Source organism: Rana temporaria, chromosome 5, assembly GCF_905171775.1.
Source record: "Rana temporaria chromosome 5, aRanTem1.1, whole genome shotgun sequence".
Classification (NCBI taxonomy): Eukaryota; Metazoa; Chordata; class Amphibia; order Anura; family Ranidae; genus Rana; species Rana temporaria.
The window spans coordinates 410505928-410524691 of NC_053493.1; the positions used below are offsets into that span (position 1 = coordinate 410505928).

General features: G+C 44.6%; 1 protein-coding gene across 1 annotated transcript in view; it reads right to left on the reverse strand.

Moving 5' to 3' along the window:
- Positions 1-18764, reverse strand: part of PTK2 (protein tyrosine kinase 2) — a 458969-nt gene that overhangs the window by 369338 nt on the left and 70867 nt on the right. The window contains exon 2 of the mRNA XM_040355020.1: positions 4238-4264. Within this exon, the coding sequence (XP_040210954.1) occupies positions 4238-4264 (27 nt within the window). The remainder of the gene's footprint in view (positions 1-4237; positions 4265-18764) is intronic.

Here is an 18764-nt window from a genome sequence, read left to right on the forward strand (position 1 = left end):
TGATCATCGGAGGCCCGGGCGCGACGTTATGACCTCACGCCCGGGTACCGGAATGTAAACAAAGCCGCAATAGCGGCTAAAAGCATGAGATCCGTGATTTTTTTTTCACGATCTCACGCTTTCCAGCCTGGAGGAGAGATGTGGGGTCTTATTGACTCCGCATCTCTCCATAAAGAGGACCTGTCACACACTATTCCTATTACAAGGGATGTTTACATTCCTTGTAATAGGAATAAAAGTGATCAAAAAAAAATAAAAATGTAAAAAAAAGTGTAAAAATATAAATTAAGTAAAATAAAATATATATATATATTTTTTTTTTTAAACGCCCCTATCCCCAGTAGCTTGCGCTCAGAAGCGAACACACACGCAAGTCCCGCCCACATATGTAAACGCCGGTTTAAACCACACATGTGAGGTATCGCCGTGTGCGTTAGAGCACTAGCAACAATTCTAGCACTAGACCTCCTCTGTAACTCTAAACTGGTAACCTGTAAAAAAAAAAAAAAAAAGAATCAACGCCTATGGAGATTTTTAAGTACTGAAGTTTGGCGCCATTCCATGAGTGGAGCGCAATTTTAAAGCGTGACATGTTAAGTATCAATTTACTCGCCGTAACTTTATCTTTTGCATTGTACAAAAAAATTGGGCTAACTTTACTTTAAGTTTGTTTTATACAAGTGAAAAGGAGAGCTTGAGTTCCACTTTAAAGGGGTTGTAAAGGTTTGTTTTTTATTTTCTAAATAAGTTCCTTTAAGCTAGTGCATTGTTGGTTCACTTACCTTTTCCTTCAATTTCCCTTCTAAATTTTTTTTTTTTGTTTGTCTGAATTTCTCACTTCCCGTTTCTCCTCAGTAAGCTTGCCCCCATCATCCGAGCCGTTCTGGCTGGGGGTTAGTCAGCCAGAACAGGAAATGAAAGGTAAGTGAACCAACAATGCACGAGCTTAAAGGAACCCATCTAGAAAATAAGAAACAAACCTTTACGACCCCTTTAAAGCGGCGGTTCACCCCCAAATTTTTTTTTTTAACATGACAATCAGCAGAGTTGTCAGAATGACAATCGGCTGTTTTTTTTTTATTCCATTGCCGTACATACCGTACTTTCACCACCGCTTCCGGGTATGTAATCTGCGGGACTGGGCGTTCCTAATTGATTGACATCCTTCCGACCGGGGCATACAGCGCGTCACGAGTTGCCGAAAGTCGGTGCGGAGGCGCCGTATAGAGCCGACTCGCAGTCCGACTTCTTTTGGCAACTCATGACGTGCTGTATGCGACGGTCGGAAGGATGTCAATCAATTAGGAACGCCCAGTCCCGCAGATTACATACCCGGAAGCGGTGGTGAAAGTACGGTATGTACGGCAATGAAAAAAAAAAAAAACAGCCGATTGTCATTCTGACAACTCGGCTGAATGTCATGTTAAAAGTGCTTTTACGGCATTTCCTGTTATTGGTTGACAACGGTCTCACACACAGCTGTACTCCAGAGTCATCATGCAGAGACTATAGATGCATGGTCCATCATGGTCCCCGTCAGAAAGCTAGTCCATAGCAAGGATTAAAAGGATCACTAAAGGATTTTTTTTTTTTAGCTAAATAGCTTCCTTTACCTTACTGCAGTACTGGTTTCATGTCCTCTTTGTTCATTTTTGCTTTGAAGTAGCTGCAATTCTGCTGTGATCTCCACACTTCCTGCTTGTCTGGCTCCTTATGAAAAAACTCATGGGAGCTTCTCACTGTGGTCTAAGCTGTGTGTCTAAAACTCCTCAGAACCAATCAGATTCATTTAAAAACAAAACACTGCCCTGGATTTGTTTGTTTTTGTTCTGTGGGTCTCTTTACTTCACATAAACATGAAACCAGTTTAAAACCGAAAGTGAAACTAAAGGCACATTATATGATAGAATTTAATCTATTTTTAATCATTTTTAAAAGGAATCAGTTAACTTTTATGTCTCTATACCCTGTAAACAGTCATTTCAGCAAAAAAAAAATTTCCTTTAGTGACCCTTTAAGCAAGCACATGTAATCAGGAAGAGTGTGAAAGAGGCTGGGAGGAGAATAGCGGCACGGAAACTGAAAAGGGTTCTGTAAACAGATTTGCAGTTTTATGGAAAAGCAACACAGCACTTGCTTATTATACAAGCGCTTTAGCAAGCCAAGGCTTCATTCACAAGGGCGTACCGATGTGTACACCCACGTGGGATCTCTCTCTCCCCCCCCCCCCCCCCATGTCTTTCTTCACAGGTTCATGTTTAACATTTTCACAAGTGTACAGCGATGGTCCATCCCAGGGGTCTCCAAACTTTCTAAACAAAAGGGCAAGTTTATTGTTCTTCAGACTTTAGGGAGGCCAGACGGCAATAGAAACGTTCCTGGCATTAGTGGGAGTAAACATCACCACATTTGGTATAAAGCCTCATACACACGATCTGATTTTTAGCGGACTAGGCGTAGGACTTTTGTCTGAAGGGCATTGGCCAGGAACTTGTATTGCATACAAAAACGGCAAAGACTTGTCGGCCAACAGACACAAAACAACATGTTTTTTCAGCTCTTTAGCGCCACCCTTTGGGCAACTTTTGCTAATGTTGTATTATGGTGAGCATTGCTTCTGAACATGCGTGTTTGTACTCTGGATTTTTGTCCGACAAAAACTTGTGCACACACGATCGGAAAATCCGACAACACACAATTGTTTGGCGGACAATTTTAAAGCACGCTATCCAACATTTGTCCGCGGAAAATCCAACAATTATCCGATGGAGAGTACAAACGGCCAAACAGCCTGTCACACAATTCCTGACGAATAATCCCATTGTGTGTATGAGGCTTTAGGGGGCGGAATAGCCCCCCATTGTTGGAATCCTTGGGAGGAATGATGCCCCATTGTTGATGTCAGTTGACAATAGTGTCTCCTATCAGAGGGAGGAATAATGCCCCAAGGGCCGGATACAAGCAAGCAAAGGGCTGCATCTGGCCCCCGGGCCACAGTTTGGAGACCACTGGTCTATCCCATGGGTGGCCCTCCAACTACACGTCCCATGATGCACTGCAAGGCTGACAGTAACAAGCATGACTCCCAAAAAGCAGAGGCATGAGGGGACTTGTAGTTACGCAACAGCTGGCAGGCCACAGGTTGAGAACCCATTGCCTAATGCAGGGGGTCCTCAAATTATGGCCCTCCAGTTGTTCAGGAACTACAATTCCCATCATGCCGAGTCATGTCTGTGAATGTCAGAGTTTTACAATGCCTCATGGGACTTGTAGTTTTCCGCAGCAGCTGGAGGGCCGTAGTTTGATTTGAAATTCCCTGCCCCAATGTCTACAGAGCAAAATGGGGTAATGATTGGCTTTAAACCCTGTCAACATAGGCCTTGTGGGCATGGACATCCGCTGAAAATTTTTCGGGGGGGGGGGCACTTTGGCAGCAGCGATACAGTCGCATTTAACCCTTTCTTCAAACGCCAGCGGAGGTTAAAAGTGCCTGCTAACGGGCAAATAGCGCAGCTAAAACGATGGTAAAATGCCGCTTTTTAGCGGCGCTTTACCGATAACGCGGCCAGCTGGCAGTGTGAATTAGCACTTGAAATAATTCAGCTTCACTCAATGCCCATATAATTATAGCCTAGAGAATGTACAGACCCCCCATTCTGCACAGATGGACCCCCCATTATGCACAGACCCCTCCATTCAGCACAGATGGACCCCCCTTTAGCACAGACCCCCCCCCCATTCAGCACAGACCCCCCTTCAGCACAGATGGACCCCCTTTAAGCACAGACCCCCCTTCAGCACATATGGACCACCCCATTCAGCACAAACCCCCCCCCTTCAGCACAGACCTACCCCCCTCCCCATCCCATTCAGTACTTCAGATCAGCCATCAGCGTGGAACAGGCAGCAGGTTCCCTCCCCCTGTGTACACATAAACATTGGAGGGGGAGGCGGCTTCACTCTGCTCGCTGTGCCTGTGTGACATCCGGCCCGGGACTGCTCAGACAGCCCGCAGCCGCGAGACTCTTCAACACCTTCTTGATTTTCCAGGGGGGGTCATTTGCCCCCCCTTGCCCTATGGAGCGGACGCCCATGCTTGTGGGTGCATCCTTCCTTGCCTCTGCAGGTAAAAAGACTAATACAACATTTTTTTTTTTTTTTTTAGTCTGTCAGAGCTATAAATACAATTCACATCAGTTATGATGAAACCACAACAAAAAGCTGCAACACTACTCACCCGATGAGAAGGAAAGCCTCGAAAGATCTGCAAAACAGAAGAAAAAAACATCCTTTAATGTAAGATAAGAAAATTAACATTTTCAATTTGTGACCACTTTTTGTCTTAGAGACCATCATCAAACAGAAGAAGGGAGGGAAATGCCCACGAATGTTGGGGGGGGGGGGGGCCTTGGGGGGGAGATGAGTGCAATTTAATACCATTTTGATTTTAACATTTCCTCACTCTATATGCAAGTGATATTTAAAAAAAAAAAAAAGCTTTAGCACCAAGTGCAAATGTAAAAGGAAATCTAAACCCAAGAATGACAACGTAACATATTGCAGATTATGTACTGTACTTGATGTGTTAGGCTGCATTAATTTTCTTTTTTTGTTAGTTAGCTGAAGTACATTTTCTCCAAGTACAGAACACCCCCTGCTAAACCTGACACAAATCTTGTGTCCGTGTAATTTCTTGCAATCAGAAAAATACAATGCGGCACCGGCTTTCCCAGTTCACTTCTTATCTACAGTACATATGGGGAAGAAGTGTCCTGTAGATCACAAAGGGGGAGGTGCATAGGTGTGGGCAACCTATTGCATTAGGACAGGGATCTGCAATTAGCGGACCTCCAGCTGTTGCAAAACCACAAGTCCCATCAAGCCTCTGCCTCTGGGTGTTATGCTTGTGGCTGTCAAAATCTTGCTATGCCTCATGGGACTTTTAGTTCTGCAACAGCTGGAGGTGCAACCCAAGTTTAAAGCAGAGGTTCCGCCGTTTTTTTTTTTTTTTTAAAAGTCAGCAGCTACAAATACGGCAGCTGCTGACTTTTAAAAAATGGACACTTACCTGTCCAGCGCGCCCGCGATGTCAGCAGCCGAGGCTGAGCAATCGCTCGGTCCTCGGCAGCTTCCGCCGCCATCCTCAGTGAGGGAATCAGCAAGTGAAGCCCGACGGCTTCACTGCCTGATTCCCTACTGCGCATGCGCGAGGATCGCGGCGCGCCGTCACTGATCCCCGCTCACTCCTGGGAACAGTGTTTCCAAGAAGACAGCAGGGGGGGGAGGGGTGTTGACATCACAGGCTGGATTCCCCAGGGGGATCAGACCCGGAAGTGGTCAGGTATCAGACAGGTATCTGCACCCCCAAATGTGTCACCGGAGGGGGGGATCCAAAAAGCGGAGGTTCACTTTTTGTGTGAACCTCCGCTTTAAACACATATGCCTTTCTCTCCAGCCTCAGCTGCACTGGACAGTGAATGATGAATGGGAGGTGCTCTGTGCTAAGCGGCTTCATATTAACTCACAAACGGAAGCATAGTAAACACAGTGGAGTTCACTTAAAAAAGTAAGGCGATGGTAAATGACATATAGCCCCTTACCCCACTCTCTATCCTGAAACATCCCCCCCGCAGCAGCTGGGGGGAGGAGAGCAGAGTAGCCAGCAGGGTGGGGGGGGGGGGGGCAGTAGGGGGAAATCGGCACTGAATGTAGTGATTACAGTGTTCCCAGGACGGCACTATGATACACATTTGTTGGACCTGCCCGAGGGTACGCAGATTATGGATCAGAGTCTATTCTCTCCTTCGGAATATACTTCATACTGACCTCAAGAAGGACCCATACGAAGCCCTTCTTTGTAACCCGATCGCAGAATTGTTGCACTCGGAACGCCAGCTGGCTCTGCACCCTCTTTACAGCAACCAAACTTACGATAGCAAAAGGCATGGAAGGACACCAACACTCAGCTTTGAGGCGGTTAGAAATCGCATGGACAACATACTGGTAAATGAGAAGCTGACTGCCATCCTCTTCGATACCCACGATAAATTCCTGAAGGTCTGGCAACCTTGGGTTGATTACACTGAACCCACTAGATTTGACACCACCCTTCTTCGGATCTGATGTACCTTTGCTCCCCAACGCGAGGACCCCCCCCCACCCCACCCTTCCCTCTCTTTTCTTTCCTATTTTCTCTTTTCTTTCCTCTTTCCTTTTTCTTTCTTTCCTATTTTCTCTTTTCTTTCCTCTTTCCTTTTTCTTTCTTTCCTATTTTCTCTTTTCTTTCCTCTTTCATTTCTTTCTTTCCTTTCTTTCCTTTCTTTCCTTTCTTTCCTTTCTTTCCTTTCTTTCCTCTTTCCTCTTTCCTTTCTTTCCTCTTTCCTCTTCTCTCTTTCCTCTTTCCTTTCTTTCCTCTCTTTCCTCTCTTTCCTCTCTTTCCTCTCTTTCCTCTCTTTCCTCTCTTTCCTCTCTTTCCTCTCTTTCCTCCTCTTTCCTCCTCTTTCCTCCTCTTTCCTCTTTCCTTTCTCTTTCTTTCCTCTTTTCTTTCTCTTTCTTTCCTCTTTCCTTTCCTTTCTCTTTCCTCTTTCTTTCCTATTTTCTCTTTTCTTTCCTCTTTCTTTCCTTTCCTCTTTCCTCTTTCCTTTCTTTCCTCTTTCCTCTTTCCTTTCTTTCCTCTTTCCTCTTCTCTCTTTCCTCTTTCCTTTCTTTCCTCTTTCCTCTCTTTCCTCTCTTTCCTCTCTTTCCTCTCTTTCCTCTCTTTCCTCTCTTTCCTCTCTTTCCTCCTCTTTCCTCTTTCTTTCCTTTCTCTTTCCTCTTTCTTTCCTCTTTTCTTTCTCTTTCTTTCCTCTTTCCTTTCCTTTCTCTTTCCTCTTTCTTTCCTCTTCTCTTTCCTCTTCTCTTTCCTTCCTTCCTTTCCTCTTTCCTTTCTTTCCTCTTTCCTTTCTTTCCTCTTTCTTTCCTCTTCTCTTTCCTCTTCTTTCCTCTTCTCTTTCCTTTCTTTCCTCTTTCCTTTCCTCTTTCTTTCCTCTTTCTTTCCTCTTTTCTCTTTCTTTCCTCTTTCTTTCTTTCCTCTTTTCTCTTTCTTTCCTCTTTCCTTTTTCTTTCTTTCCTCTTTCCTTCCTTTCTTTCCTCTTTCCTTCCTTTCTTTCCTCTTTCCTTCCTTTCTTTCCTCTTTCCTTCCTTTCTTTCCTCTTTCCTTCCTTTCTTTCCTCTTTCCCTCCTTTCTTTCCTCTTTCCCTCCTTTCTTTCCTCTTTCCTTCCTTTCTTTCCTCTTTCCTTCCTTTCTTTCCTCTTTCCTTCCTTTCTTTCCTCTTTCCCTCCTTTCTTTCCTCTTTCCCTCCTTTCTTTCCTCTTTCCCTCCTTTCTTTCCTCTTTCCTCCTTTCTTTCCTCTTTCCTTCCTTTCTTTCCTCTTTCCTTCCTTTCTTTCCTCTTTCCTTCCTTTCTTTCCTCTTTCCTTCCTTTCTTTCCTCTTTCCTTCCTTTCTTTCCTCTTTCCTTCCTTTCTTTCCTCTTTCTTTTCTTTCTTTCCTCTTTCCTTTCTTTCCTCTTTCTTTCCTTTCCTCTTTCCTTTCTTTCCGCTTTCCTCTCTTTCCTTTCCTCCTTCCTTTCTTTCCGCTTTCCTTTCCTCTTTCCTCTTTCCTTTCTTTCCTTTCCTCTTTCCTTTCTTTCCGCTTTCCTTTCCTCTCTTTCCTCTTTCCTTTCTTTCCTCTTTCCTTTCTTTCCTCCCTTTCCTTTCCTCTTTTCTTTCTCTTTCTTTCCTCTTTTCTCTTTCTTTCCTCTTTCCTTTTTCTTTCTTTCCTCTTTTCTCTTTCTTTCCTCTTTCCTTTTTCTTTCTTTCCTCTTTCCTTTTTCTTTCTTTCCTCTTTCCTTTTTCTTTCCTCTTTCCTCTTCTCTTTCCTTCCCTTTCTTTCCTTTCTTTCCTTTCTTTCCTCTTTCCTTTCTTTCCTCTTTCCTTTCTTTCCTCTTTCCTTTCTTTCCTCTTTCCTTTCTTTCCTCTTTCCTTTCTTTCCTCTTTCCTTTCTTTCCTCTTTCCTTTCTTTCCTCTTTCCTTTCTTTCCTCTTTCCTTTCTTTCCTTTCTTTCCTCTTTCCTTTTTCTTTCCTTTCTTTCCTCCCTCTTTCCTTTCCTCTTTCCTTTCTTTCTTTCCTCTCCACTCTTTCCTTTTCCTAATAATCTCAGATTCTGTTTCTTTTTGACTCCTTTATAATCTGGCAGGTCGGAGGCCCTGGCAGAGTTGGCTGCATGGCTAGAGGCCCAGGGCCGTTTACAGTTGGGCTCTTGTTGAGACAGACCTTTTACACATTTGCTAAATAGCGGACAATGCCCTTTGGGCATTCCTGGGTCCTGAGCATCTTTATATGTCTAATTTACTGGCATTTGTATTCTTGTTTTGTTTTTCCTTTTTGAAATGCGGCTCTATTCCTTTTTTTCGGTCATGTTCATCCCTGATGTATTCTTCTCAATGTTAAGCTGTAAAGTTGCATTGATTATTAATAAGACTCTTTGTAAAATAAATCCCTGGTGTTCCTGCCAGTCGTCCCTCTAATTTCCTATTAAAAAATGACCACACTAAGCAGGAGAGCACACTGTGGTCAGATCTCTAGCTGTGCTGGGAACTCAGCCTGCTCTCCGCCAATGATCAGACTTGTCTGGTCATTGGACCGCTGCAAAGCCATTCACTGGGGAAATCAGTGTGCCATTACTTCTCCCCCTCCAGCTCTTATGCAGCTGAGAACAGAGGATGTGATCACAAAAAATAAAAACAAACCAAAAAAAAAAAAAGTATTTATAATTTTTCTTGTATCTATGCGCAAATGTTTGCCTTTCGTTTCAATGTTTAATCACTTAAGACCCGGACCAAAATGCAGATAAAGGACCCGGCCAGTTTTTGCGATTCGGCACTGCGATTTAACCGACAATTGTGCGGTCATGCAACGTGTCTCCCAAACAAAATTGGCGTCCTTTTTTCCCCACAAATAGAGCTTTCGTTTGGTGGTATTTGATCACCTCTGCGGTTTTTATTTTTTGCGCTATAAACAAAAATAGAGCGACAATTTTTAAAAAAAAATGCAATATTTTTTCCCTTTTTGCTATAATAAATATCCCCAAAAATATATAAAAAAAAAAAACTTCCTCAGTTTAGGCCGATACGTATTCTTTTACCTATTTTTGGTAAAAAAATAAATAAAAGAATCGCAATAAGCGTTTATCGATTGGTTTGCGCAAAATGTATAGTGTTTACAAAATAGGGGATAGTTTTATTGCATTTTTATTAATAATTTTTTTTTTTTTACTAGTAATGGCGGCGATCAGCGATTTTTTTCGTGACTGCGACATTATGGCGGACACTTCGGACAATTTTGACACATTTTTGGGACCATTGTCATTTTCACAGCAAAAAATGCATTTAAATTGCATTGTTTATTGTGAAAATGACAGTTGCAGTTTGGGAATTAACCACAGGTGGCGCTGTAGGGGTTAGTGTTCACCTAGTGTGTGTTTACAACTGTAGGGGGGTGTGGCTGTAGGTCTGACGTCATCGATCGAGTCTCCCTATAAAAGGGATCACTCGATCAATGCAGCCGCCACAGTGACGCACGGGGAAGCCGTGTTTACATACGGCTCTCCCCGTTCTTCAGCTCCGGGGAGCGATCGCGACGGAGCGGCTATAAACGAATAGCCGCGCCGTCGTCCCGGATCGCTCCCCGCGGGTATCCGACCGCCGCATGTAGCGGGGGGGGGTCCGGTTCGGACCCCCGACCCGCGGAAAGGAAAGGACGTACATGTATGCCCATATGCCTGTACGTGCCATTCTGCCGACGTACATATACATGCGGCGGTCGGGAAGTGGCTAAAGAGGACATACAGGTACGTGCTTGTGCCCAGCCGTGCCATTCTGCCAACGTATATGTGCCGGAGGCGGTCCTTGAGTGGTTAAACGGAATGGGTTGTTTTACAAGGTGATCGTTTACAATCACTTTAAAGCCAATCTCTAGGAAATTTTAATTTTGGTGGTGGAGGAATTGGGGGCAATGGTCCATTTTTTATTTTTTTTTCGTTTTCCTGGAATTGAGATTGAATTTTCCATATCCCACTCAATTTGTACAACTGAGCAGAAAGGATTTCAGCAGTCAAGTGGGAGGATTAGTCTTGCTCAGGAAAGTATTTCAAAACATCAAGGAGGATTATTCTCAAACATTACCAGGGGTTCACATGATGCCCCCAGCTAACCACTGAAAGGTACAACAACAACAACAGCGTTCACAATATCACAGTGCACTTGCTTTTATTCAAATATCTTATACAGAGAACATGACTGGGACGGTCTTAATACCTTCGCACAGTCGTATTGGGTTCAGATATTTGTCACTATGATATTTTGTGTTGCACATTAACATGCATTGCAGTATAAAAGTATATTTTAAATGCACTGCCAGTGCACCATGATGGACCTAGATATACATCGGCACCTGATTCACATCTGTATATCAGTCATTTTTAATTCACAGACCTGAATGCAGCTAGATTGATTTATTTGTAAGCCCATGCACAGAGCAGCTCGCCCCTTCCATTCACTGGACTGCGGCTCTTTTTATCATGGAGGCTCAGCATTACATGAAGGTGTTCCTTCAGGTGGTCTGCATCAAAATACAACAACATGCCCCCGAACGCCCCCACTCCTCCAGACCAGGGGGTCTCCAGACTTTCTAAAGGGCCAGTTTACTCTCCTTCAGACTTAGGGGGTGCCAGACGTTGTCAGTGGGAGGAATAGTACCCCATTGTTGGTGTCAGTGAGAGAAAGTGTCTCATCATTAATGTCAATAGGAAGAATAATGCCCCATCATTGGTGTCAGTGGTTGGAATAGTGTCCTGTATCCGTAAGAGGGACACTGCCCCAAGGGCTGGACAAAAGGCAAGCAAAGGGCCACATCTGGCCCCTGGGCCGCAGTTTGAAGACCACTGCTCCAGACTGACATAAACCCATCAAGACCGGGGCATGCAGTCAGGGGAGGCAGGTGATCGAGCTTCGAGGGTCATAGATCGGCGACCTGGGGTCACAGAGACCCCAAATTTGGGGGTAGGTAGGTCATACCCCACCACTGGTCAACATTTGGGGCTCCTGCCACCTATAGTTTCGGAGATACGGGGCTTCTTGCGCAGCCTGTCAGAAGCTTCATAAAGCGCGGACAGTTTAGGGCCCCTATCACACGGGGCGGATCAGTAATGATCCGCCTCCCGTGTGTCCGTCAGCTCATCGCTCCGTATATCCCCGCTGAGCCGGTGTATTGTCACAGTTTGCTATCCTATCCTAGAATGCTCCGGAAGTCACGTGGCGGTCAACTGCGCATGCGCGATGCGTTCCAAACGCAAATGCGATGCGTTCCAATGGATTCACGACAGTGTACACCAGTGAAACCTCGGTCGGCATCCAGGCTCTTTCCTTAACATCCCCGTGGATTGGAGGATGTTAAAAAAAAAAGCCACTTTCCTCTAAATCCACGTCGCCCTGAATGCCGGGTTCGCTGGTGTGTACTGTCGAAAATCCATTGGAACGCATCGCGCATGCGCAGTTGGCCGCCACGTGACACTACATGCTGTGCAGGGACCGCCCTGTCTTTTCTCCGCTTTTCCCAATGGGGGATCGGATGAACACGGACCGTGCGTCCGTGTTCATCCGATCCGCAGACGGAAGAAAAAATAGGGTTTTCTTCCGTACGCAAAATCGGATCTTTGCGGAGGCAGGTGATTACATAGGGACCAATGTATGTCCCTTTTTCATCCGCAAACAGATGGATGAAAAAGCGGACATACGGTCCGCACATGTGAAAGGGCCCTTAAAGCGGAGTTCCACCCAAAAGTGGAACTTCTGCTGATTTGTCTCCTCCCCCTCTGGTGCCACATTTGGCACCATTCAGGGGGGAGTGGATACCGGTCTTTGACAGGTATCCTGTTCCCATTTCCAGGAGAACAGCCCATGGCACATTACGTCAGCAGCTCAGCTCTCCTCCTCCTGCTGGGCCAGTAGGTTCCTCGCACATGCGCAGTAGGGACCCGGCGTGAAGCCACAATGCTTCACTACTGGGTTCCCTCACCAGTAATGGCGGTGGCAGCATTTTCAGGAAGCCATGTACAGCACCCTGTCAGTCCCTCTTATTAGCTACGATTTGATGTGATTTGATGTCACCGAGTGTAAAATAAGGTACTGTACAGGGAGTGCAGAATTATTAGGCAAGTTGTATTTTTGAGGATTAATTTTATTATTGAACAACAACCATGTTCTCAATGAACCCAAAAAACTCATTAATATCAAAGCTGAATATTTTTGGAAGTAGTTTTTAGTTTGTTTTTAGTTTTAGCTATTTTAGGGGGATATCTGTGTGTGCAGGTGACTATTACTGTGCATAATTATTAGGCAACTTAACAAAAAAAAAATATATACCCATTTCAATTATTTATTTTTACCAGTGAAACCAATATAACATCTCAACATTCACAAATATACATTTCTGACATTCAAAAACAAAACAAAAACAAATCAGTGACCAATATAGCCACCTTTCTTTGCATGGACACTCAAAAGCCTGCCATCCATGGATTCTGTCAGTGTTTTGATCTGTTCACCATCAACATTGCGTGCAGCAGCAACCACAGCCTCCCAGACACTGTTCAGAGAGGTGTACTGTTTTCCCTCCTTGTAAATCTCACATTTGATGATGGACCACAGGTTCTCAATGGGGTTCAGATCAGGTGAACAAGGAGGCCATGTCATTAGTTTTTCTTCTTTTATACCCTTTCTTGCCAGCCACGCTGTGGAGTACTTGGACGCGTGTGATGGAGCATTGTCCTGCATGAAAATCATGTTTTTCTTGAAGGATGCATACTTCTTCCTGTACCACTGCTTGAAGAAGGTGTCTTCCAGAAACTGGCAGTAGGACTGGGAGTTGAGCTTGACTCCATCCTCAACCCGAAAAGTCCCCACAAGCTCATCTTTGATGATACCAGCCCAAACCAGTACTCCACCTCCACCTTGCTGGCGTCTGAGTCGGACTGGAGCTCTCTGCCCTTTACCAATCCAGCCACGGGCCCATCCATCTGGCCCATCAAGACTCACTCTCATTTCATCAGTCCATAAAACCTTAGAAAAATCAATCTTGAGATATTTCTTGGCCCAGTCTTGACGTTTCAGCTTGTGTGTCTTGTTCAGTGGTCGTCGTCTTTCAGCCTTTCTTACCTTGGCCATGTCTCTGGGTATTGCACACCTTGTGCTTTTGGGCACTCCAGTGATGTTGCAGCTCTGAAATATGGCCAAACTGGTGGCAAGTGGCATCTTGGCAGCTGCACGCTTGACTTTTCTCAGTTCATGGGCAGTTATTTTGCGCCTTGGTTTTTCCACACGCTTCTTGCGACCCTGTTGACTATTTTGAATGAAACGCTTGATTGTTCGATGATCACGCTTCAGAAGCTTTGCAATTTTAAGAGTGCTGCATCCCTCTGTAAGATATCTCACTATTTTTGACTTTTCTGAGCCTGTCAAGTCCTTCTTTTGACCCCTTTTGCCAAAGGAAAGGAAGTTGACTAATAATTATGCACACCTGATATAGGGTGTTGATGTCATTAGACCACACACCTTCTCATTACAGAGATGCACATCACCTAATATGCTTAATTGGTAGTAGGCTTTCGAGCCTATACAGCTTGGAGTAAGACAACATGCATAAAGAGGATGATGTGGTCAAAATACTCATTTGCCTAATAATTCTGCACTCCCTGTATATACTCGAGTATAAGCCGAGTTTTTCAGCACTTTTTTTGTGCTGAAAAGCCCCCCCTCGGCTTATACTCGAGTCACCTTTTTGCAACTGATCTCCCAGGCTTTGGGGACCCGGTACCGGCCAGCCATAGGTCCCCTGGACCCGAAACTTGGCACACATTCAGCCCCCCTCTTCCTCTACAAGTGTGCAATGTTTGTTGTCCGATGGAACCTACGGCCAGTGAGCACCGATTTTTCAAAGCCAGACACCCCTTCTATAGACTCCCATGTTAAACAGTAATTTCTCTGGTGACTTTGAGGACCTGGTATCGGCCGGTCGTAGGTCCCCTGGACCCGAAACTTGGCACACATGTAGCCCCATTTCTCCTCTACAAGTGTGCAAAGGTTGTCTGGGAGACTTATGGCTGGGGAGCACCGATTTTTCAAAGTCAGGCACCCCTTCTATAGACTCCCATGTTAAACGTCAGTGAGCACAGTGAGGCATGGGCACAGTGAGGCATAGACACACAGTGAGGCATGGGCACAGTGAGGCACAGTGAAGCATGGACACACAGTGAGGCATAGACACACAGTGAGGCATGGGCACACAGTGAGGCATGGGCACAGTGAGGCATGCAGATGGACACCTTAGGCTTATACGCGAGTCAATAAGTTTTCTCAGTTTTTTTGTGGTAAACTTAGGTGCCTCAGCTTATATTCGGGTCGGCTTATACTCGAGTATATACGGTATTGAATAAAAAAAAAAAGAAAAAAACTTTTACTGAACAGTCAGAAGGAGGAAGGTTCTGGACAAGCTTGACTAATTTCGGATTTAATCAGAACAAATTTTTAGATTGATGGGACACAGAAAATGTCTCACACTGTAATGGTGGCCACACATATCAATATTGATCATTCCATCGATGAATTAATGCAACTAAATTGATGATCGACTGATCTGTCAAGCACTCAATCAATATCAGCTCTGACTTAGACAGATAAAGTCACTCCGCTCGCGGCATCCTACCCTCTTCTTCACCGACCGAACAGTGCAGGCTGCAAGCGTCCCGTGACCCGCTCCTCCAACACAGCCAGGGCCGGATTAACAATGGGGCTGATGGAGCTGCAGCTCCAGGCCCCTTTCTCAAGATAGGCCCATTTGCCCAAAAAAAAAAAAAAAAAAAAATATTTTTTTTTTTTTTTTTTAAGAATTTTTTTTTTCTAAGATCGAATTTGGGGGGTTGTAGCTCGATGACCAGAGGTCACAGAAACCCCACATTTGGGGGTAGGCAAGGGAAGATCTACCCCACAACTGGTTAAAATATGGGACGGCTATCATGTATGGTTCCGGAGATACGGGCCTGCTTGCACAGCCTGCCAGAAGCTACATTCAGAGCGGCCAATATAAATACAAGCTGACACACTGCAGCAGACTGATAGGATCACAGTGCTTTTGCTAGAAAATTACTCTATGGTGGTCTTTGCACTTTTTATGTTGCACGGTACAGAGCTGCACGATTCTGGCTAAAATGAGAATTGCAATTTTTTTGCTTAGAAGATAGATCACGATTCTCTCACGATTGTTGCAGCGTAACATCATCTTTCACATTAAAACAAAAAAAAAAAAAATGGGCTAACTTCACTGTTTTGTTTTTATGGTTTTTATTATTCATTGAAGTGGGAAAATGCAGTGTGACATAACATATTGCAGCAATAGCCATTTTATTCCCTAGAGTCTCTGCTAAAATATATATAATGTTTGGCAGTTCCAAGTAATTTTCTATCAAATAATATTGCTTTTTAACTTAAGAAACAAGTGTTGGACTTTAAGTGGTTAAATTTAGTTACAATGTTAGTTAGTTACAATGTTTCATTTTGTTAACAAACTTCGCAGACTGCCCAGATTTGTTCTTTACACACAGAAGTGTATCCCTTTGATCTAAGAAGGAAGTGTCAGTTACAATGTTTCCTGTTAAAAACTTGGCAGACTGCCCAGATATTTTCTTTTGACAGCTGAAAGTCTCTCCACTTGTTATATGAAAGAATCAGCAAACTCTGCATTGAAGATCGTCAGGGGGGTTGAATCGAGATCACGATTTTTAACGATTAATTGTGCAGCTCTAGCACGGTATTTGCGCAGCAATTTTCAAACATGTTTTTTTGGAAAAAACAGTTAATTAGTTAAGTTAGCACAATTTTTTTTGGTATCCTAAGCGATGCTTTACATTTTTTTAGGTTACATGTTTAGAGTTACAGAGGAGGTCTAGTACTAGAATTATTGTTCTCGCTCTAACGATCGTGGCGTATGTAACCTGTGTGTATCTGGCTCTGATACTACCAGTGCCTACCCAGCCACTGACTAGTATCTCTCCCCAGCCTGTCCCCACACACCCTCTCACCTGCTGACCTGTGGATGGGGGAATCACTCCTGCAGTGTTATTGTGTTCTGCCAGTGCGTACAATGATCAGTGTTGCTAACTTTAGCTGGCAGCACTGATTGTTTTGGGAAAAACCTAACAGGCTGGTTGTACTCAAGTTGATTAATAGATTGACTTGTGTAAAACCAGCTAGCCCATACATAGATTGACTATGGCTGGTCTCTGCATAATTGGCGTAATTTCAATCCATGTATGACCCGCTTAACCACTACGCAGTCCCTAAATATCCTTCCACTCCTGTACATAGTGCTCACTGTGATACTCGCCACACTCCTCTCCTGTACATAGTGCCCACTGTCATACTCTCCACACTTCTCTCCTATACATAGTACCCACTGTCATACCCTACACACTCCTCTCCTGTACATAGTGCCCACTGTCATACCCTCCACACTCCTCTCCTATACATAGCACCCACTGTCATACCCTTCACACTCCTCTCCTGTACATAGTGCCTGCTGTCATACACTTCTCTCCTGTACTTAGTGCCCACTGTCGCACCCTCCACACTCCTCTCCTGTACATACTGCTCACTGTCATACCCTCCACACTCCTCTCCTATACATAGTGTTCACTGTCATACCCTCCACACTCCTCTCCTATACATAGAGCCCACTATCATACCGTCTACATTCCTCTCCTGTACATACTGCCCACTGTCATACCCTCCACACTCCTCTCCTGTACATACTGCCCCATCATACCCTCCACACTTCTCTCTGGTACGTACTACCCTCTGTCATACCCCCACACTCTTCCTGTACATACTGCCCATTGTCATACCCTTCACACTCCTCTCCTGTACATAGTGCTATTTTCCGTACCCTTTGTACTCCTCTCCTGTACATAGTGCCCACTGTTAGACCCTCCACATTCCTCTCCCTCACCTGAACATACTTCCTACTTATATACCGTTCATACTCCTCCCCTATGTTGCTTACCCACAAAAAACAGTTCTTTAAAATTATACTGAATATCCTCAATGTTACCAGCTCTAGAATGGACACACTTTTGTTAGTTCAACTAAAGGAAATATCAATTCTCATATTTGTTCTGCCCCATAATTAGTACTCATTTAATTTTGTGATTACTACTATGATGTATAGAGGAACATCGAGGATCTCAGCTACTCTAAATATAGCACTTATATAAAAAAGTGGCCCTGAAATTTTTTTTTAAATGTTGGCAACTGTGCACTTAGGCACTGCCCAAGGGCCACTGTCCACCGGGTCAGTAGGGGGCCCCATGAGAGGCTCCTGGGATCCTGTGATAATAAAGCGGTAGTAAACTTTCCTGACATTACTACTTTTTAGAGGCCCTGGGGTAGGTTATGCCACAATGTACAAGTATGCACAGCATATTAGCACATTAGTGTACACTTACATTTTCAGACTGAGCCCTCCAGTGCTGCGATTAATCAGGCGGGGCCTGGACACTTCCATCTTCACCCGGTCTTCCTTCTGGGTTCTGTGCCTTTGGTCACTTGCCTTGGCTGGGCTGCGTTCATGTCATTCCCACGCATTTATTTATTATTTATTACACCCCATTCACACCTCCGACGCCGGCGGCTCGTGCCGCTGGAGGGGAGAATTCCCATTGCTGTCTATAAGATGGTTCACATCTCATAGCGACACCTGCGGCATGAAAAAAAGTCCCGGACCCTTTTTTTCAGGCGGCATTGGCGTTCGGCCATACAAAGCAATAGGAAGGATTTGTAAAAAAAAAGTTACACTATTCGCGGCAAAATACGCCGCGTACGCGGCGTTACTTGTCGCGGAGGTGTGAATGCAGCCTAAAAGGCCCCACCAAAATCCTCAGCACCAGGCCCATGATGTTCTTAATCTGGCCCTGAACACAGCAACTCTTCAATAAGAAAAAAACCCGCTCTATACCTTAAAATCCCAGTACTGTATGTTTACTGGTATTATCGGGTACAAAGGCGGTCATCTGCATCCCAACGCGTTTCACACCACTAAGAGGATAATCGTAGAGTCCGGGGTGGGCTTTTAAGATGGGAGAGCAGCTTCCTTTTCTTTGCCGAGTTGCCATTTTCAGATCTGCCTTGTCGAAAAGGTTGTCGTCGGAATTTTGTGAATCGTACTAACAAATAGCCAACAATATCAATGATGGGATCGGTTTAGATCAATCCCATATATTCACCACCAGACAACTGCATCTTACAGGGGAACTTCACTCTCTCAACCAACACTTTTTAATCCTTATGCTGCCAGTATTAATAAATAGATAGGCAAGTATATCATATTTACTTGTTTTAAGCTTTTTTTTTTTATATTTCTTCATTTACTTTCTGGTTTCCAGGCCTAGGCAAAGGATGTCATACATCCCAGGAGTCTTCAGAAGGGAAGGAGGAGCCAAGCACACCCGCTAGCCGGCATGCCTGATCTAAGGACAGATGGATGTATTGCAGGAAGTAAATGCTACATGAATCATCTGCCCTTACTCAAGATGGCACCAGCGTTTCAGTGCAGGTGGGAGGGTATAGGCACACCCTCCAGCCCCGTTGCTGGTAAAACTTTATTAGAGGCTGACAGCTGCTGCGGCTGGATGGCGATATGT